Source organism: Heloderma suspectum, chromosome 7 (genome assembly GCF_057233095.1).
Source record: "Heloderma suspectum isolate Gila_16-S chromosome 7, 16-S_ref, whole genome shotgun sequence".
NCBI classification, from domain to species: domain Eukaryota; kingdom Metazoa; phylum Chordata; class Lepidosauria; order Squamata; family Helodermatidae; genus Heloderma; species Heloderma suspectum.
The window spans coordinates 55,544,857-55,567,125 of record NC_139464.1 but is presented as its reverse complement, the minus strand read 5'-3'; the positions used below and the strand labels follow the sequence as shown (position 1 = coordinate 55,567,125).

Sequence of the window (22,269 nt, the reverse complement as noted above, 5' to 3'; positions counted from 1 at the left end):
CGGATGTTCCGGGCGGCAGCTAGTCTTCCGACCAGCTGCCACCGCTGCCATTTGCAGTCTTGTCAGGTTTTCTGTAATTTTTTACAGAGTAAAAAATTTTTACAGAGACATGATAGGCTATGTAAAGACTTACGTAGCCTATCACGTCTGGGTTAAAAAAAAAGAAACCGAGTACACAAATGGCGGCGGCCGTAGCCACCGCCATTTGCATACACCTTTTTTTTTTAACCCAGCAGCCACCGGGGCCAGAAATCCGGCTGCGGACGGCCCTGGCCTGGCCAGCTGCTCTGCAGGGCCGCCGCAGAGCACAGCCAGTCGTCGAGGATTCCGGAGGGGGAGGACCAGATCGCTTCTCCCCCCATCAAGGATTCCAGAGGGAGGGACGGAGCGCCTCCCCCCCCACATTGAACAGAATCTGCAAAAAGGTAAGTCACTTTCGTACATTCCTACTGAGGAACTATGGACAGAGGTCTGTAACATTCTTCTGGAGGCAGCAACTAGGGATGGACGAAAGTCCCTTACCTCATCCCGAAGCTTGCTTCGCGGTGGGGGGGAGGCGCTCCGTCCCTCTCCCCCGAAATTCTGGCTGGGGGGGAGGTGACCTGTCCCTCCCCCCTGAAATTCTGGCCGGGGGGAAGGCGCCCCATCCCTCCGGCCACAAAACCTCCTCTCCTGCCGGGACGCAAATTGCGGCGATCGTAGCCACCGCCGTTTTCATCCCTGCAGTCAGCCATGATAGGCTACGTAAATGTTTACGTAGCCTATCACGGCTGACTTTAAAAAAAAAAAAAGCTCGTACGCAAATGGCGGCGCCCATGGGCGCTGCCATTTGCGTTCCTTATTTTGACACATGTAGTCTATGTAAACATTTACGTAGACCAAGGTGAAAATAAGGAGAACACTATTTACGCTTTTTTTTTTTCCAAAGTCAGCCATGATAGGCTACGTAAAGATTTATGTAGCCTATCACGGTTTTTTTTTAAAATCTAGACATTATAGGCTACGTAAATCTTTACGTAGCCTATATCACGTTTGTTTGTTTGTTTTACTTGGAAATGGTGGCAGCAGCAGCCGGTCGGAAGACCGGCCACTGCAGCCGCCACCGCCGAACCACTGCCGAACCGTCGCCAGAGCCGCTGCCACCAGGGACATTCGAACAAGGTAAGTCCCATCCTGGGGGGGGGGGCGGGCGGTGGGGTGGACCGTTTCTCCACAAATTTTGGGTGGCCGAATGTGCTGGCATTCGGCCTCCCCGAGATTCGTGGAGAAATTATCTGACATCCCTAGCAGCAACTCAATCCATCCCAAATAAAAGGAAATGCAAGAAAGCAAAGTTGCTGTCTGATTAGGCTTTACAAGTAGCTGAGGAAAGAAGGGAAGCGAAAAGCAAGGTTGAAAGGGGAAGATATATCCAACTGAATGCAGAGTTCCAGAGAATAGCAAGGAGAGACAAGAAGGCCTTCTTAAATGAACAATGCAAAGAAATCGTGGAAAACAATAGAATGGGAAAGACTAGAGATCTTTTCAAGAAAATCGGAGATATCAAGGGAATGTTTTATGCAAAGATGGGCATGATAAAGGACAAAGAAGGCAGGGACCTAACAAAAGCAGATGAGATTAAGAAGAGGTGGAAAGAATACACAGAAGAACTATACAGGAAAGATCTTAATGTCCCTGACAGCCATGATAATGCGGTCACTGAACTTGAGCCGGACATCCTCGAGAGTGAAGTCAATTGGACCTTAGGAAACATTACTAACAACAAAGCTAGCGGAGTTGACAGTATTCCAGCTGAGCTATTTAAGATCCTAAAAGATGATGCTGTTAAAGTGCTGCACTCAATATGCCAACAAATTCGGAACACTCAACAGTGGCCACAAGACTGGAAAAGGTCAGTTTACATTCCAATTCCAAAGAAGGGCAATGCCAAAGAGTGTTCAAACTACTGCACAGTTGTACTCATTTCACATGCCAGCAAGGTTATGCTCAAAATCCTACAAGCTAGGCTTTAGCAGCATGTGAACTGAAAACTACCGGAAGTACAAGCGGGGTTTCGAAGAGGCAGAGGAACTAGAGATCAAATCGCCAACATTCGCTGGATCATGGAGAAAGCAGGAGAATTCCAGAAAAAAACATCTATTTCCGCTTCATTGACTATGCTAAAGCCTTTGATTGTGTGGATCACAACAAACTGTTGCAAATTCTGAAAGAGATGGGAGCACCAGACCACCTTACCTGTCTCCTGAGAAACCTGTACGAGGGTCAAGAAGCAACAGTAAGAACTGGACATTGAACAACCGATTGGTTCAAAATTGGGAAAGGAGTATGACAAGGCTGTATATTGTCGCCCTGCTTATTTAATTTATATGCAGAGTACGTCATGAGAAACGCCGGGTTGGATGAATCACAGGTCGGAATTAAGATTGCTGGGAGAATTATCAACAACCTCAGATACGCAGACGATACCACCCTAATGGCAGAAAGCGAAGTGGATCTAAAGAGCCTCTTGTTGAGGGTGAAAGTGGAGAGTGCAAAAGCTGGTTTGAAACTCAACATTAAAAAAACTAAGATCATGGCATCTGGGCCCATTACTTCCTGGCATATGGAAGGGGAAGAAATGGAAGCAGGGACAGATTTTACTTTCTTGGTTTCCTGCCTCCCAGCTGAGCAGAGCAGAGCACAGCAAGCTGTTCTAGCTGGTCCAGGAACTACAGAAGCAAGCAAGCTCCCAGAGAGCAAGCGACCAGAGCGAGCAAACAGGAGTTGGCCAGGGGAGTTGCAGTGGTTGAAGAGACAAAGGAGACAAAGGAGACAGAGGCTAAGAGTAAGTGGGCTTCAGGAAGCCCAGGGGCTGCCCTTTATCCTTCTGAGTGGCTGTGAGCTCACCAGGTGCTTCTGAGAGCTCCAACTGAATTGGGGGGCTGGCCTGAGTACTCCCAGCAGCTGAGTGGGTGGGAAGCTTCAGTCTGTTTCCCGCCTCCCAGCTGAGCAGAGAAGAGCAGAGCAAGCTGCTCCAGCTGGTCCAGGGACTATGGAAGCAAGCAAGCTCCCATAAAGCGAGTGACCAGAACGAGCAAACAGGGGGAGCAAACAGGAGTTGGCCAGGGGAGTTGGCCGGGGAGGTCAAGGGGGAGGCCCCTAACATTATTTTTTCATTTTTTATATTATTTTATTTTTTATCTAACTTTTTTCCATTTATTTGTCTTGTAACACACACTTCCACACCAGTGGGACTCTGCTTTTAACCTCTACTGAGTAGAGGAGCAGGCACAAGCTAGTCTAGAACAATCACAAAGCTAGACACAAAAAGGGAAAAGAGGCAATGGAAGGACAAGGCTCTCCAGTGGTGGTGACCTGCAAGGTGTGTGCAGTGTTTGTTTTCTTGCCTGAGAACAACATGGCCTACACCTGCAACAAGTGCAAGTTGATCACGCTGCTGGAAGAAAAAGTAAGTGGACTGGAGCGGCGACTGTCGGCCCTCCGGGGAATAAGAGAACACGAAGAGTTCTTGGACAGAATGAGGGAACTACAGCAGCAAAGGGAAGACCAGAAGCTTGAAGAGCAACAGCTAGGGATGGCGGAGAATTTCTCCCCGAAACTTCAGGGGGCCGAGCGCCAACGTGTTCGGCCCCCCGAACAAGTTTCGGGGAGAAATCCTCCGCCCCCCCGCCCCCCGCCCCCCCCCGGGACGGGACTTACCTTCCCTGAATGTCCCTCCCGGCGGCGGGTCCGGCTGGCGGTTCGTCCGGTGTTCGAGCGGGGCGGGAGCGGCAGCCGGTCTTTCGACCGGCTGCCGCCCCCGCCATTACAATGAAAGAAAAAAAAAACACGTCCCCTGACAGGCTACGTGACGATTCACGTAGCTTATCACGGCAAGATTTGCAAAGTCAGCCGTGATAGGCTACGTGAATCGTCACGTAGCCTATCACGGGTGACTTTAAAAAAAAAAAAAAAGCGCGTACGCGAATGGCGGCCCCCATAGGGAGCCGCCATTCGCGTTCCTTATGTAGTTGCTGTAGTCTACGTCAATGTTTACATAGACTACGGCGAAAATAAGGGCAACGCTATTTGCGTTGCCCTTATTTTCGCCGTAGTCTACGTAAACATTGACGTAGACTACAGCAACTAAATAAGGAACGCGAATGGCGGCTCCCTATGGGGGCCGCCATTCGCGTACACACTTTTTTTTTTTTTTTTTAAAGTCACCCGTGATAGGCTACGTGACGATTCACGTAGCCTATCACGGCTGACTTTCCAGATCTAGCCGTGATAGGCTACGTGAATCATCACGTAGCCTATCAGGGGACGTTGTTTTTTTTTTTTTTTACTTTCGTGTTCGCAGCCGGGCGAGGCGGGAAGCCTCCTCCCCGGCCTGAATTTCGGCCGGGCGAGGCGGGAAGCCTCCCCCCCCGGCCTGAATTTCGGCCGGGCGAGGCGGGAAGCCTCCCCCCCCGGCCTGAACTTCGCGGGGGGAGCAGCGAAGCGCTCCCCCCCACCGCGAAAAAGCTTCGAGAAAAGGTAAGTGACTTTCGTTCACCCCTAGCAACAGCAATATGAGGCAGTGGGAAATGCTGAGGTGAAGAAAAATGGAGTAGAGGATACTCCTTGGAAAAGGGTGACAGTTAGGAGAAGAAGAACTAGATGCCACTCTGCACCAGTGGAAGCAGTGCAGCTGTGGAACAGATTCCAGGTACTTGTGGATGAGACTGGAGGACAGCTTCCAGAGGAAGAATCACAGGGGAATCTACATGAGAGTGAGCAAGGAGCTGAAGGTCAGTCAAACAGAGGCGATGAAACCCAGGCCTACAACAAGAAGAGAAGAGTGGTAGTAGTGGGAGACTCCTTGCTGCGTGGGATCGAGACCCAAGTATGTTGCAAAGACCCGTGGACTCCCCAGGTATGTTGTCTCACGGGAGGACGAATTAGAGAGGTGACTGAAAGGTTGCCTGCACTCATAAAGCCCACTGACAGGTATCCCTTTCTTCTCATCCATGTGGGAACAAATGATACCGCCAAGCAAAGCTACGAAGAAATCACGTCAGACTTTGAAGCTTTGGGAAGGAAACTCAAGAACTTTGGGGCCCAGATAGTTTTCTCATCCATCCTTCCAGTAGTTAGAAGAGGGAAAGAAAGGGAACAAAAAATACTCCAGGTGAATGACTGGCTATGAAGGTGGTGCCGTCAAGAGAGATTTGGATTCTGGGACCACGGGCTATACTTCCTGGAACATGGGCTGTTGGCAAGGGACGGGTTGCACCTCACAAAGGATGGGAAGAATGTGTTTGGCCACAGCATGAAGAACTTCATCAGGAGGGCTTTAAACTGAATCCTACGGGGAAGGGAGATGTAATGTTGGGGGTAACAATGGACGTAGGTGCATGCACTGCAACAGAGAGAACAGCTCTGATAGCGCCCAATAATAGTCTTCAGACACATGTAGGAAGAAAGCCAGACTATGAAGCACATGGTCTTCAATGTCTATATACTAATGCCCAGAGTATGGGAAACAGAATGAACTTGAACTCTTAATACAGGAGGGAAATTATGACTTGATAGGTATAACTGAGACTTGGTGGGATGACTCTCATGACTGGAATACAGCAATTGAAGGATATAACTTGTTCAAAAAGAACAGGAGGAACAGAAAGGGAGGCGGGGTTGCACTGTATGTGAAAAATACATATCTCTACACAGAAATACAGGAGGAGGAGCTTGGTAGCCCCATCGAGAGCATCTGGATCAAAATAAATGGAGCAAAGAATAAAAGGAACCTGGTGGTCGGAGTCTACTACCGGCCACCCAACCAAGGAGAAGAAGAGGATGAAACTTTTGAAAAGCAAATAGCCAATGTTTTAAGGAAGCATGATGTAGTAGTAATGGGGGACTTCAATTTGCCTGATATTTGTTGGGTGACAAATTCTGCAAAACATGGCCCCTCCAAGAAATTCCTGACTTGTGTGGCGGATAACTTCCTCCTACAGAAAGTAGAGGAAGGAACTAGAGGATCAGCTATTCTTGACTTGATCCTAACCAACAGAGATGACTTAGTGGATGAAGTAGCAGTTACAGGAACTCTGGGGGAAAGCGACCATGTTGTACTTCAGTTCTTGGTTCTAAGGGAAGCAAAAGCCGAGTGTAGTCAAACGCGTACCCTGGATTTTAGGAAAGCTGATTTTAATAAACTCAGAACAATGATCAGTAAGGTCCCATGGCAAGCGACGCTAATGAGAAAAGGAGTCCAAGATGGGTGGGAGCTTTTAAAAAAGGAAATTCTCAAGGCACAATCACAAACAATTCCAACAAGAAGAAAAGGTGGAAGACAACAGAAGAAGCCAATGTGGCTTCACAATAAGCTTAGGGATGACCTGAAAACAAAAAAAAGGACACATATAGGAAGTGGAAAGAAGGCCAAGTAACAAAGGAAGAGTACAGGCAGGTAGCACAGAATTGCAGGGATGGCGTCAGGAGGGCTAAAGCTGAGAACGAACTGAGGTTAGTGAGGGATGCTAAAAACAACAAAAAGGCTTTCTTCAGCTACGTGCATAGTGAAAGGCAGAGGAAAGAAATGGTTGTTCAGCTTTTAAATAAGGATGGCAAAACGATAACAGATGACAAAGAAAAGGCAGACCTGCTCAATTCCTACTTTGGCTATCTTCTCCCAAAAGAGGGTCTATGACCCCACTGGCAGAGGCGAAGTACGGGCTGAAGGGGCAGGATTGCTGCTTGAGATCAATAGGCATATTGTCAAGGAACACCTAATGACTTTGAATGAGTTCAAATCTCCAGGGCCAGATGAACTGCATCCTAGAGTAATAAAGGAACTGGCAGAAGAACTCTCAGAACTGCTGTCTATTCTCTTTGAGAAAACATGGAGGACGGGGGACATGCCAGATGACTGGAGGAGGGCTAATATTGTCCCTATCTTCAAAAAGGGTAAAAAGGAGGAACCTGGGAGCTACAGACCAGTCAGTCTGACATCAATCCCTGGGAAAATTCTGGAGCAGAAGATAAAGCAATCCATCTGTAAGCACCTTGAAAACAATGCTGTGATTACTGAAAGCCAACATGGATTTGTCAAAAACAAGTCCTGCCAGACAAACCTGATCTCATTTTTTGATCAAGTAACCTCCCTTGTAGACTGTGGGAATGCTGTAGACATCATATACCTCGACGTCAGCAAAGCTTTCAACAAAGTGCCCCATGATATCCTGATGCCCAAACTAGCTCAAGGTGGGCTAGATGAAACAATGATCTGGTGGATCCACAGTTGGCTACAGAATTGGAATCGGACTCAAAGAGTGCTTATCAATGGGACCTTCTCAAACTGGGGAGAGGTAATGAGTGGGGTACTGTAGGGCTCAGTCCTGGGCCCAGTGCTCTTCAACATTTTTATTAATGACTTGGAGGAGGTGCAGGGAATGCTGATCAAATTTGCAGATGACACAAAATTGGGTGGGATAGCTAATACTTTGGAAGACAGAAACAAAATTCAAAGTGATCTGGATAGACTGGAGCACTGGGCAGAAAACAACAGAATGACATTTAATAGGGATAAATGCCAAGTTCTGCACCTAGCAAAAAGAAACCAAATGCACAGTTACATACGTGGCTCAACAACACGACAAGCGAGAAGGATCTTGGAATTGTTGTCAATCACAAGCTGAATATGAGCCAACAATGTGATGTGGCTGCAACAAAGGCCAATGCTATTTTGGGCTGCATTAATAGAAGCATAGCTTCCAAATCCCAGGAAGTACTAGTTCCCCTCTACTCAGCACTGGTTAGGCCTCATCTGGAGTACTGTGTCCAGTTCTGGGCACCACACTTTAAGAAGGATGCAGACAAACTGGGGAGGGTTCAGAGGAGGGCAACAAAGATGATCAGGGGACTGGAAACAAAGCCCTATGAAGAGAGACTGCAAGAACTGGGCATGTTTAGCCTTGAGAAGAGAAGACTGAGGGGAGATATGATAGCACTCTTCAGGTACTTGAATGGTTGTCACAGAGAAGAAGGCCAGGATCTCTTCTTGATCATCCCAGAGTGCAGGACATGAAATAATGGGCTCAAGTGACAGGAAGCCAGATTCCGGCTGAACATCAGGAAAAACTTCCTGACTGTTAGAGCAATACGACAATGGAACCAATTACCTGGGGAGGTGGTGTGCTCTCCCACACTGGAGGCCTTCAAGTTGAGGCTGGACAGCCATCTGTCAGGGATGCTCTGACTTGGATTCCTGCATTGAGCAGGGGGTTGGACTCGATGGCCTTGTAGGCCCCTTCCAACCCTTCTATTCTATGATTCTAAGATCACCGCAGATGGTGACTGTAGCCATGAATTTAAAAGATGCTTGCTCCTTGGGAGGAAAGCTATGGCACACCTAGACAGCATAGTAAGAAGCAGATACATCACCTTGCCGACAAAGGTCCGCATAATCAAAGCTATGGTTTTCCCAGTAGTAATGTATGGCTGTGAGAGCTGGACTATAAGGAAGGCTGAGCGCCGAAGAATTGATGCTTTCGAACTGTGGTGCTGGAGAAGACTCTTACGAGTCCCCTGGACTGCAAGGAGGTCAAATCAGTCCATCCTAAAGGAAATCAACCCTGACTGCTCATTGGAAAGACAGATACTGAAGCTGAAGCTCAAATATTTTGGCCACCTAATGCGAAGAGAAAACTCTCTGGAAAAGACCCTGCTGCTGGGAAAGATTGAAGGCAAAAGGAGAAGGGGACGGCAGAGGATGAGATGGCTAGATAGCATCACCAATGCAATGAATATGAACTTGAGCACACCCCAGGAGACAGGAAGGCCTGGTATGCTATGGTCCATGGGGTCACGAAGAGTCGGACACAACTTAATGGAGGATCCAGGAGGGTCCAGGAGGTTGTAAATTCCTCCTTGATAGAGGGAGTGGTGTCTGCCACTTTAAAAGAGGTGGTAATTAGACCAGTCCTGAAAAAGCCTAACCTGGACCCAGAGGATGTTAATAATTATAGGCCAGTGGCCAACAGCCCCTTCCTGGGCAAGGTGCTTGAGCGGGTGGTTGTAGGACAGCTCCAGGCACTGTTGAATGAAACGGATTATCTAGATCCATTTCAATTGGGCTTCAGGCCTTGTTTTGGAACGGAAACTGCCTTGGTCGCCCTGTGGGATGACCTCTGCCAGGAGAGGGACAGGGGGAGTGCGACCCTGTTGATTCTTCTGGACCTCTCAGCAGCTTTCGATACCATCAACCATGGTATCCTTCTGGATAGGTTGTCTGGGTTGGGAGTGGGGGCACTGCATTACAGTGGTTCTGCTCCTACTTGGATGACCGATTCCAGAAGGTGGTGCTGGGGGATTATTGCTCTGTGCCATGGCAATTGTGCCATGGGGTTCCACAGGGCTCTATTTTATCCGCTGTGCTGTTTAACATCTACATGAAACCGCTGGGGGAGGTTATCCGGAGGTGTGGGCTGAGGTGCCATCAATATGCAGATGACACCCAGCTCTACCTCTCCTTTTCATCAAACCCAGGTGAGGCAGTGGCTGTTCTGAATCAGGGCCTGGGCACAGTAATGGACTGGATGAGGGCCAATAAACTGAGACTCAATCCAGACAAGACGGAGGTACTGTTAGTGGGTGGTTTGTCTGCCCAGCTAGGTGATATTCAACCTGTTCTGGAGGGGGTTGCACTCCCCCTAAAGGATCACGTTCATAGTTTGGGGGTGCTCTTGGATCCAGAACTCAGAACTGTCACTTGAGGCACAGGTGAACTCAGTGGCATGGAGCACTTTTTATCAGCTTAGGCTGGTATACCAACTATGCCCTTATCTGGACAGAGATAGCCTTGCTACAGTTATCCATGCTCTGATAACTTCTCGTCTGGATTACTGCAATGCGTTATACATGGGGCTGCCTTTGAAAACGGTCCGGAAACTTCAGCTGGTCCAAAATAGGGCAGCAAGATTGTTAACAGGGACTAGCCTGCGAGCTCATATTACGCCAGTACTTTTTCAGCTGCACCGGCTGCCAGTCCATTTCCGGGCCTGATTCAAAGTGCTGGTATTAACATTTAAAGCCCTTAACGGCTTGGGGCCAGGTTATCTGAAGGATCACCTCCTCCCATATGTGCCTGCCCGGACCTTAAGACCATGGTCAGCGGCCCTTCTCCGTGAGCCCCTGCCAAAGGAAGTGAGGCAGGTGGCTACTAGGAGGAGGGCTTTTTCTGCTGTGGCACCCTGGCTCTGGAATGAGCTCCCTAGTGAGGTTCGCCTGGCACCTACATTGTATTCCTTTCAGCGCCAGGTGAAGACCTTTTTATTTTCCCAGGCATTTTAGCATTTTAGCTTTCTAAACTTTTAGCTTTGCTGTTTTAAAAATCTGTATTTTAAACTCCTGTACTGCTGCTAGCCCCTTCATGGATCACTGCCTTGTTGTGGCGAAGGGGCTTGCGTAACTCAGTGAAGCCATAAGCTATGCCGTGCAGGGCCACCCAAGACGGACAGGTCATGGCAGAGAGTTCTGACAAAATGTGGTCCACTGGAGAAGGAAATGGCAACCCACTCCAGTATTCTTGCCAAGAAAACCCCATGGAACGTATCACAAGGCTAAAAGAGATGACGCCGGAAGATGAGCCCCTCAGGTCGGAAGGTGTCCAATATGCTACTGGGGAAGAGCAGAGGGTATTTCCAAGTAGCGCCAGAAAGAGTGAAGCGGCTGGGCCAAAGCCGAAAGGACACTCAGCTGTGGATGTGTCTGGCGGTGAAAAGAAAATCCGATGCTGTAAAGAACAATATTGTTTAGGAACCTGGAGTGTCAGATCAATGAATCAAGGTAAGCTGGAGGTGGTCAAACATGAGATGGCAAGATTGAACATTGACATCTTGGGAATCAGCGAACTAAAATGGACAGGCATGGGCGAATTTAATTCAGGTGACCATCATATCTACTATTGTGGGCAAGAATCCCTTAGAAGAAATGGAGTAGCACTCATAGTCAACAAAAGGGTGGGAAAAGCAGTACTGGGGTACAATCTTAAAAATGATAGAATGATCTCAGTACGAATCCAAGGCAAACCATTCAACATCACAGTAATTCAAGTCTATGCCCCAACCACTGAGGCCGAAGAAGCTGAGGTTGATCGGTTCTATGAAGACCTACAACACCTTCTAGAACTAACACCAAAAAAAGATGTCCTCTTCATCATAGGGGATTGGAATGCTAAAGTAGGAAGTCAAGAAATCACCGGGATAACAGGCAGGCATGGCCTTGGTGTACAAAATGAAGCAGGACAAAAGCTAATAGAGTTTTGCCAAGAGAACATGCTGATCATAGCAAACACTCTTTTCCAACAGCACAAGAGGCGATTCTACACATGGACGTCACCAGATGGTCAATATCGAAATCAGATTGATTATGTCCTTTGCAGCCAAAGATGGAGAAGCTCCATACAGTCAGTAAAAACAAGACCTGGAGCTGACTGTGGCTCAGATCATGAGCTTCTTCTTGCAAAATTTCGGCTTAAATTGAAGAACGTAGGGAAAACCGCTAAACCGTTCAGGTATGACCTCAATCATATCCCTGATGAATATACAGTGGAGGTGAGGAATAGATTTCAGGGATTAGACCTGATAGACAGAGTGCCTGAGGAACTATGGACGGAGGTCCGTAACATTGTTCAGGAGGCAGCAACGAAATCCATCCCAAAGAAAAAGAAATGCAAGAAAGCCAAGTGGCTGTCTGATGAGGCTTTACAAGTAGCTCACGAAAGAAGGGAAGCGAAAAGCAAAGGAGAAAGGGGAAGATATACCCAACTGAATGCAGAGTTCCAGAGAATAGCAAGGAGAGACAAGAAGGCCTTCTTAAATGAACAATGCAAAGAAATCGAGGAAAACAACAGAATGGGAAAGACTAGAGATCTCTTCAAGAAAATTGGAGATCTCAAGGGAACGTTTTGTGCAAAGACGGGCATGATAAAGGACAAAGAAGGCAGGGACCTAACAGAAGCAGATGAGATTAAGAAGAGGTGGAAAGAATACACAGAAGAACTATACAGGAAAGATCTGAATGTCCCTGATAGCCATGATAGTGCGGTCACTGAACTTGAGCTGGACATCCTAGAGAGTGAAGTCAAGTGGGCCTTAGGAAGCATTAGTAACAACAAAGCTAGCGGAGATGACAGTATTCCAGCCGAGCTATTTAAAATCCTAAAAGGTGATGCTGTTAAAGTGCTGCATTCAATATGCCAACAAATCTGGAACACTCAACAGTGGCCACAAGACTGGAAAAGGTCAGTTTACATTCCAATTCCAAAGAAGGGCAACGCCAAAGAGTGTTCAAACTACCGCACAATTGCGCTCATTTCACATGCCAGCAAGGTGATGCTCAAAATCCTACAAGCTAGGCTTCAGCAGTATGCGAACCGAGAACTACCGGAAGTACAAGCTGGGTTTCGAAGAGGCAGAGGAACTAGAGATCAAATCGCCAACATTCGCTGCATCATGGAGAAAGCAAGAGAATTCCAGAAAAACGTCTATTTCTGCTTCATTGACTACGCTAAAGCCTTTGATTGTGTGGATCACAACAAACTGTGGCAAATTCTTAAAGTGATGGGAGTACCAGACCACCTTACCTGTCTCCTGAGAAACCTGTACGAGGGTCAAGAAGCAACAGTAAGAACCAGAGATGGAACAAGCGATTGGTTCAAAATTGGGAAAGGAGTACGACAAGGCTGCATATTGTCACCCTGCTTATTTAACTTATATGCAGAGTACATCATGAGAAATGCCGGGTTGGAAGAATCAGAGGTCGGAATTAAGATTGCCGGGAGAATTATCAACAACCTCCGATATGCAGACGATACCACCCTAATGGCAGAAAGCGAAGAGGATCTCAAGAGCCTCTTGTTGAGGGTGAAAGAGGAGAGTGCAAAAGCTGGTTTGAAACTCAACATTAAAAAAACTAAGATCATGTCATCTGGCCCTATCACTTCCTGGCATATAGAAGGGGAAGAAATGGAAGCAGTGACAGATTTTACTTTCTTGGGCTCCAAGATCACCGCAGACGGTGACTGTAGCCATGAAATTAAAAGACGCTTGCTCCTTGGGAGGAAAGCTATGGCAAACCTAGACAGCATAGTAAGAAGCAGAGACATCACCTTGCTGACAAAGGTCCGTCTAATCAAAGCTATGGTTTTCCCAGTAGTAATGTATGGCTGTGAGAGCTGGACTATAAGGAAGGCTGAGCGCCAAAGAATTGATGCTTTCGAACTGTGGTGCTGGAGAAGACTCTTACGAGTCCCCTGGACTGCAAGGAGGTCAAATCAGTCCATCCTAAAGGAAATCAACCCTGACTGCTCATTGGAAGGACAGATAATGAAGCTGAAGCTCCAATATTTTGGCCACCTAATGCGAAGAGAAAACTCCCTGGAAAAGACCCTGATGCTGGGAAAGACTGAAGGCAAAAGGAGAAGGGGACAGCAGAGGATGAGATGGCTAGATAGCATCACGGATGCAATGAATATGAACTTGAGCACGCTCCGGGAGAGATCGCAGGACAGGAAGGCCTGGCGTGCTATGGTCCATGGGGTCACGAAGAGTCGGACACGACTGAACGACTGAACAACAACAACAACAACAACTGCTGCTAGATTTTATTGTGGTTGTATTGTTATATTGTGGTTTTAATGTTCTATATATTTAAATTGTTTTATTGTGTGTTGTTTGGTTTTAATTTTTGTGAACTGCCCAGAGAGCTTCGGCTATTGGGCGGTATAGAAATGAAATGAATGAATAAATAAATAAATAAATAATGACTGAACAACAACAGATGAGTTGACAGTTTTCACACGATACTTTATAAAATCATAAATAAACTGTGTTGAAGAAGTCTTCAACAACAACAAGAACAACTAAGATTGAAAGGGCTAGAATCTATGTAATCCAATGGTCTCCAGTTCTGAGCCAGAATCTCTCAGTGGTTTGAAAGCATTGCTTCCCACAAGGGATGGCACATCATGTTATGAAGTGAAAGGAGGATGTACAGCATGTGTGGACAACTTGTGGCCCTCCAGATGTTTGGGACTACAACTCCCATGATTCCTCTCTACTGGCTATGCTGGCTAGGGCTGATGGGAGTTATAGGCCAAAACATCTGGAGGGTCACCAGTTGCCCCTCCCCCCAGTCAACAGACTTCTGCTTTCCCCATCTCATGCATCCATTATTACCCACCATCCAGTATTCTTTGGGACAGTCAGAACTTTCTCCAGGAAGAGGAAAAGCCTGTTTTTATTATCATGTCTGGTGTTTTCCGAGGTGTCACCTTCAGGCTCATGCTGGCACCTATGTTCTCCTCTAGCACTCTTAGCTGTACTTTGCCAAGCAAGGGGCATGCTTATGAACTGGGATGGCCCTACCATTATGCGGAGTGAGATAGTTGCCTCAGCCAGTGGATGCTGTGGTGGTGGGAAGTGACAGCAAGATGGTGAGAGGACACCATATGTGCCATGTGGCCCATCCTGCACTTCTTAAGTTAGCCTGCTTTCCTTCAGAATAGTGGAAGAAGCTGTCCTATTGCCAATGTGTCAGTCTGGTCAGTTTATGCACATGGAATTGGAGTGTGGGGGCTACTATCTTGTCCTTTGCCTGAGGCAGCAAAATATATTGGACTGGACCTGCTTGGCAAAACTTTCCATGGTTCTTTTAAGGGCAAATTGCTGAGCTAGGCAAATGGGAAAAAACAAAACACAAAACACAAACTCCTGTTTGGGAAGACCAGTTGAGCTAAAGTATTTTTTTTTAAGTTGGAGAGATCTTCAGAGCAGTGTGCACTTCTGAGAGGTGTGGACTCTGGTGTGGCAGTACAAGGCTGAAGAGTTATATTTGAGAAGTGTGTATGAGGTAGGGATGGTGGAGAAATCTGCAAAGGATGTCGATGAGGCCGTATTCTTTAGAATCTGGCCCCCTGGAGTCCGTGGTGGAACGGACTGCTCCCCCCTGCCACCCTGCGAACTAAGGTCGGGACGGACCCTACCTGGCACCGGCCAGTCTGGGTCCGTCCTCTTTGTTCCTCAGCCGTCCGCTGCTGGGCTGTGGACGCAAATGGCATCTGGCATAGCGGACGCCATTTGCGTCCCTGCCCTTTGCCGTGATTGGCTACGTAAATATTTACGTAGCCAATCACGGCAAAGGGCAGGGACGTAAATGGCGTCCCCTGCGCCGGATGCCATTTGCGGCCATAGCCCGGCAGCGGACGGAAGTCCGGCTGTGGGCGGCCCCAGCTGGCGGCTCCACAGACTCTCCGCAGAGCGGAACCGGCTGGGGAGGATTCTGGGGGGAGCGATGGATCACCTTCTGCCCCCAGCGGACCCCGGAGTGGACTGGTAAGTGGGGTTTGTACACCCCTAGTATGAGTGGGATGCAGGAGGGCTGAATTTCCAGAAATTTGGGAGGACTATGTGCTTATATTGATGTATATATTTTTATTAAAGGAAGAAATCCCTGCTTATTAATAGGGGCACTCACTGGCCTAGTATGACATTTGTTCATCTATGAATAGCATTTCTATGAAGGGAAATTCAGATTTTATTGCCCTTAATTTATTGCCCTTGAACATTGTTGTACCCTTGTACATTGTTAGTCGTGTGCCTGTATTATTTAAAATCATGTTGACATTTATTTTGTTAGTATGCCATGCATATGTAGATGTGTTTGAATGTTAAAATATTTGACTTCATTTCACACAAGGAGATGTGTTAGCCAAAGTATCTTCATTAAGCAAGAACCAGTCTTTTCATTTCCAGAATTGCTCTGTTGGCTCCTATGGAACTATAGTCATCTGTGTGGGGAGTTAAGGAATTTATGAAAGCACCCTGTCAATAATGTCATGGGCTGTAGCCTGTTATTCAAATAGTATTCCCTGTTGGATTATTAAGCAGTGAAGAAGAAGAAAAATCTATAGATTTAACATAAGGATGCACTTGTCCTTTAGCTACTGTGGTAGTCTCATTGTCTTGTTGATATTCCCCTTTTAACTTTAAAAATGGTAAGCATTACTCACTGTTAATCTGGTTGACTTGGAGGTAGTAGTTTTCAAGATGCTCGTTTACTGTTGGGATGCTCTTCAGCTGATTATAGGAGAGATCCAGCTCAACAAGGGTAGAAATATTGAAAGTATTCCCTGGTATTCCAGAATCTGTCAACTTATTGTGAGATAGACGTAAATACTGCAGTGCTTTAAAACCCTGGAAATACTCATTAGGAATGCTGGTAATCTGATTATTGTCAAAATACAGCATCAGTAAATTAGGGGGCAATCCCGAAGGAAGTTTAGAAAGTTTATTGAAGCTCAAGTCAAGGTACAAAAGTGAATGTAAGCCTTTAAAAACCCCAGAAAGTGTATCTCCAGACAGTTGGTTGTGCTGTAGGTGAATTACAGTCAGATTTACTAGTCCTTCAAGTGTATTGGGGTTGATTTTCGTAATCTTGTTATTAGTGAGCTGCAGGTCATCCAGAGTATTAGGAAGTGGCCCAACAACTTCTGTTAAGTTGTTGTAATTTATATGCAGTTTTTTCAAATTCTTTAATTTGGCAAAGATTTTGCCCTTAATTTTTGAATTTTCCAGATGGTTATTATCTAGAATCAGCCACTCCAGGTCTGTTACATTATCAAAAGCCTTTTCATCTATCCCTTCAAGCATATTATTGCGAAGATATAGATATTTAATTCCAGAAGGAATAATTGGGAGACTCTTCAGTTTAAGATTGTCACAATACATAGCTGATGGATAGGTTACAGGGCAATTACATTCTGGTGCACAGACTGCTGTTGATGGCATAAGCATTGCGTAAGGATAAGCATAATCCTCTGAAGGATATCCATCATAATCGTATTGACAGAAGATGCCACTGATCAGGAAAAGGAAGAAAGGAAGAAAATTCAGATGCATCTTTGCAGTGTGGGCTGTTTCTGTTGAGGGAGATAAAATGCACACAGTTACCTTAGTGGTCATTACAAGGAAGAATATCTGAAGAATGAAAACAGAAGTTCGTATTTTATATGCATAAGATTATTTATTTACAATAGTATTTCATTGTGCTTAGACTTGTAGTTTCTTATGTCACAGATATATAACTGTTACATCAGGTATATATAATTTTCTTCAATGACATTATAGTAGGTAATGCTGTTGAACATAACTATAATGCCCTGATGAGACATAACAGTGGGTTTGAATAAATGCTGACAAGAACATAATCTAGACTGTAATATTCTTGCTTTATACAACTATCATACAGTATATGTTTGAAATTGCAATATAGCAAATGAACTGAAGATATTAAAGTATAGCAAAACTTAGTGCACCATTAGCAAGTCGATAGAGTGTTGGGCTTGGATTGAAAGCACCTGGGTTCAATTCCCACTCTGATGTGAAGTGAATGGGCTACCTTGAGCCAGTCACTCTTTATCACGCTAACATACCTGTCCATGGGATAGGTATGGGATAACATACCTCATGTATTTGGGATAACCTCATGTATGTTATCCTTGGTGAAAGGTTGAGATACAACCATGTATTGTATGCCAACTGTTATAGTAAAATGTTCTACACAGATTCCACTTTCACATAACCATAATGTATTATGAATGTACACATATCTATTTTAGCAAGCATCTACAGTGTTGGAATCCATCTCTAGGAGTTCACACTTGCATCTGTAAATCAGCAAAAAGTGTTATACAAAAGGGAGAGAGATGAAATAGACAAGCCAGGTTTTTATGTTGTGTTTATAGAGTTGGATCCAGATCCTGCCCATGGCAGCCCCTCCAGCCAGCCCTCTGAAACACATAGAGTTGAGAGACCCCGCCGAACGGGGCAAGCTGTCAAGTAGGGGAGGGATCCCAATAAGGAATCCCCCCAAATCAGCAGAGACACCTTCTGTGATTGGAGCCCTTTCATCCAGGATCCAGATCCTGGATCCAATCCATAATTAATTTCAGTAATCAGAAAATATAAGCAAATAGATGGACAGATTGCAGTAAATTCAGTAAAATGAATTGGAAAGAATAAGTTTAATAGTGACTTTCTTTGTCACATGTTTATTTCTCTATTTGATAGTAACATTTTTAAGGGATAGAATTTGGACTACACCTACAATTTATCGCACATTCATGATTTGCCACTCACAGAAGTTTGCAGGTCCATTACATGATGTCATAATTCCCCAGTAATTTTCCCACCATTTCCCCTTGCCTATCCCATGTTATCCCCAAACAGAAAAAATGCAGTATTTTTCAGCACATACAACAGGAGCATCATGACCTCCCCGAGTTTTTCTCCCATAGAGTGAAGAAATTGCTGTGTGTGTCCATCTGTGGGCAGTTGTTTTGGTTTATTGGAGGCGTGGTCATGATGATGATGACAGTGACATCAGGGTAGTGGGTGTGTTGGTGTAGTGACCTGCCGGCTGGCTGCCATGCTGTGACTAAATGCAATGCACTGACTTTTTGCTCCCAACATTGGCTACTTACTCCACAACACAGAATTGCCAGCATGCCAGTAGTTTGCCAGGAAACCAATGCCTACGGAGGTGGGGTTCGGGCAGTTCGGTGGAGGCTGCTGTCCACCTGCATTTCATGCCAATCACAACCAAACCACCAGTAATCTGAGAGGGGAGGGAAAGGGACAGGAACCAGGGAGGAAATTTCATGATGCCCCCAGTGCATGTAATGGCTTTTTGTGGAAAAGTAGCCACCCTGTGAAAAGGTAAGGAATGGAATATAATGAGATAGAAACAACTGTGTAGTGGAGCTCAATCTAATCCAATGATACCAGATAGAGAAAGCCCGGTATTGATGCGAATTTCTGCCCTCATGCGACTCAGGAGTTCACTTTCACAGAACTGCAAATCAGCATAACAATATATGCTTGTCTTCTTATCATATTGGATGAAATGGGAATGTGTAAATGTAAATTACTTTCATATACCTCCTCATTTGTTACAATAAGAGCATTAGAAATATGTTGAATATATTCCGCTCCATACTAAAGCTATAACTCATTGTATTAATTCTGCGTTGAGCAACTTCAGGAGATCTGGGAGCCATTCCCCCCTCACCCCAAACACCCTGTGGGCCACCCTCCTGCCACTGATATGGGGGTGTGCTGACAGCAGCAAAAAGAAAAAGTCACTTATTTCCCACCGATTTTCAGTGGCAAACTGCTATGGAATGCCACAGTGGCCAAACTTCAAGCTAAAATTGTCAATTGTAATTGTTTGCCATCAATTTCAGGTGGTAAATCAGCAATTTTTTTGCTACCACCATAAATTTTGGTGGGGGAGGAGCTGCAGTAAGGGCAGTGGTGGCCACATGCATCCCTTAGACCATGTGTTGCCTACCCCTCCACTAAATAGCTTTTGGCAAATGATTTACCATTATTTCAGGCCTTAATATATCTGCATAGAACCAAGGTAGAACCAGTTGTGAAAACTTTACATGCTAACCTGTCAACTTTAGTGCCCATAGAACCCATACTGGCTCCCATAACTCTGTATGTGGTGTTCTTTATTGACAAGAGTTTGTTTCAGGAGGGATACCCTGGCAGAGGCAGAAAGGATAAGTTGCCATGGAAGCTGCATCCATGGAAACTAATCCTTATGCCTCTTGATTTCTGCACCCTAGATATATTCTTATCTACACCATAATGGAAGGGGAGAATAGGATTTGTATGTAGCAACCCCACATATCCCAAAGAAAGAAGCACTGATTATTTTAGGGCACAATCGTTTGCATGTTTAGATAGGAAAAAAAAGTCCTTTAACTCCCAGCATTCCCCAGCCAGCATGGCTGTATGGGGCATGCTGGGAATTGTAGGTCTTTTTCTGTCTAAACATGCATAGCATTGCACCCTTAATGTCCTACAAGTGAAAAATGTCAAAAACGTACCTGTGCACCACAAACTCTTTCTCTCCCTCCCCCCCGTAGTGTTTAGCCTGAGACATTGTGATCTCCCCATTACAGAGAAATCATAAAATTTCTAGCACCATATCATGTGAATTCACCTTTTGTTAGCTGTACCAATTTCTTTTAATGTAAAATGTATGCATGAAGACCGGTTTGGATAAAATTATAGTTTAATGCAAAGAGATTGCAAATGTGGTTAAAACTATTGTGGTCACTGAGTCCTAGGTACATCTGCTGGGTCTTGGCATAAATTTGTGAAACATATTTATTTGTCCACTGAATGCTTGCAAACTAGAGGCCATTTGCTATCTTTCAAGTCTTCTGACAGGACAAAATGGGGAAAGTGTGGAACAAACAAATGAGATATTTGGTTTTTGGGGTGCAATTGTAGTTCCATTGATTTTAGTGGAACTGAACTACATCCTAAATGTGTTTGCATGAGGACACACTGTACCAATTGCAAATAATAATGTTGAGCTGCAGCATTTATAGGTTAATATTAATTGTGCAGAGTTAGTTTATAAGCTTTTTCTAACCAGACAAACAAGTATTTTCTGTTTCCTTAAATCCATAGAAAATTTAAAAACAAAAACACAAGGCCTTATTTGGACTGGCACACTTTGGCCTTGTAAAGATTTCTAAGACATTTGTGCTGTGTTTGGTATACCTCTGGGGACAGATTGTATTTCTGAAAAGAAGTGGACTGGTTTCACTCAGCTAAACTATGGAAAGCATTGTAACTCTTCCTTTGAGGTTGATGTGAAAAATATCAGTATATAAATGTTTGAAAATAGGTGCCTGCAGTGTCTTTTTCCAGTGTTAAAAAAGAGTTAGAAACATATCAGACTTACCTGAAAAATATAATAAAAGACATATAAGGACAAAAGGTGTGTACAAATTAATAGGCATTTGTTCAAGCAAAAGGTGTAATATATATATATATATATATATATATATATAATATTACAATTGTTCATTGTCTGAATATTCAGTTAGTCTAGGTGGCATAATATATGAATAGCATAACATTTTATCTAACCTTTGCTCTACTGAAATTTAAATAGTATCCATGTGTAATCTTGCACATTTTTCTTTTTAAAATTGGGGTGCCAATTGCTCATGAGTCCTGTACATATCTCTGACATGTGTGATTATGAATACAATTTCTCACTGGATCTTCAGTGAACTTACATTGTATTTTAAGGGCACTGACACAAATTCTTGAAAATATTCTTGCAGAAATCTGTATATGCAAGCAATACAATGTCATTTGGCAGCTTCCTCCAGATAGAAAAGTTCTCTTACACTAGCAGTAAGCAAGCAAGAAATCTTTGTGTCCTTTTTGTGTCATTATGAAGACATTAGTAAAGTTCCATAGAAGAGGGGAGTTAAATAGCATATTGCCACACAAAAATGCCACACAATATACTTTCAGTAGCCTTCATTAAAGCATTATAATATTGTCATTATAATGGGGTCGAATTTTATCACCTAACGAATTTGTAATGCCAATATAATTCATCCATTTAATATCCACTCGTGTACTAATCAGTGGTTGGATGAGTAGAAATATAAATTTGTTGGAGCTTGTTTTCCTCACCAAGGCTTGGCCATTTATATTGAATGACCCTTTTCCTAGAAGCCAACATGTTCTGCAAAGAAGTGCAACAATATCCCACAAAACATGTGAAGCATTTTAAAACAAACTGTGAAGGCAAATGCACAAAAGCAACCGTGTTCAGTTTGCAAATTGGCAAAGTTCTGACATGTTCTTATTACTGCTTTGTTCAGCCGCTTAGTTGTTAGTGCTAAAGCATGCGAGAGCACTTACCTTTCTGACTTGAAGCTGCTTGCTTTAATTCCCACAGCAGATTCAGTAAGGGACTGGATCGACCAATATATGCTATAAACAGTGTCAGAAGGTAACTGGCTGCCAGATCCTCTATGATACAAGGACTTGGGGGAAAATTCCTAGTCACGCTGTTGCCTGAAGCCGCTATGTCATCATGGTATTCTGGTGGTGTGGTATGTAGAACTGCTGCTGTCTAATCAAGTGCAGGTGGACACTGCAAATGGTAAAGGACAACCCATCTGTTCTCCTTGTGGAACAGGAGGGAGATAACCCCTTCAAGCAACCTGAGAAAGTTCAGACTGTCTACTATAGCATGAACAACAGAATTCTAAAAGGGTAAAACAATTTGAAATAATACACAAATTGCAAACAGACATTGCGTTTTCTCGAACAAATTTTATAGCCTTCAGCAAGATCTAACAAATAACACTCAAACCTCAGTGCAGCCGCAGTTCTTAAGCCAAATGACTCATTC

At 44.8% G+C, this 22,269-nt stretch overlaps 1 protein-coding gene across 1 annotated transcript in view; it reads right to left on the bottom strand.

Annotated features, from left to right (window-relative positions):
* The window catches only part of LUM (lumican), a 29,354-nt gene extending 7,461 nt beyond the window's left edge, over positions 1–21,893 (bottom strand). The window contains exons 1-2 of the mRNA XM_084810298.1: positions 21,774–21,893; positions 16,037–16,945 (exon numbers count right to left, since the gene is read on the bottom strand). Of these exons, the coding sequence (XP_084666424.1) occupies positions 16,037–16,925 (889 nt within the window). The 5' untranslated portion in view covers positions 16,926–16,945; positions 21,774–21,893. The remainder of the gene's footprint in view (positions 1–16,036; positions 16,946–21,773) is intronic.
* Between the last annotated feature and the right edge of the window lie 376 nt (positions 21,894–22,269).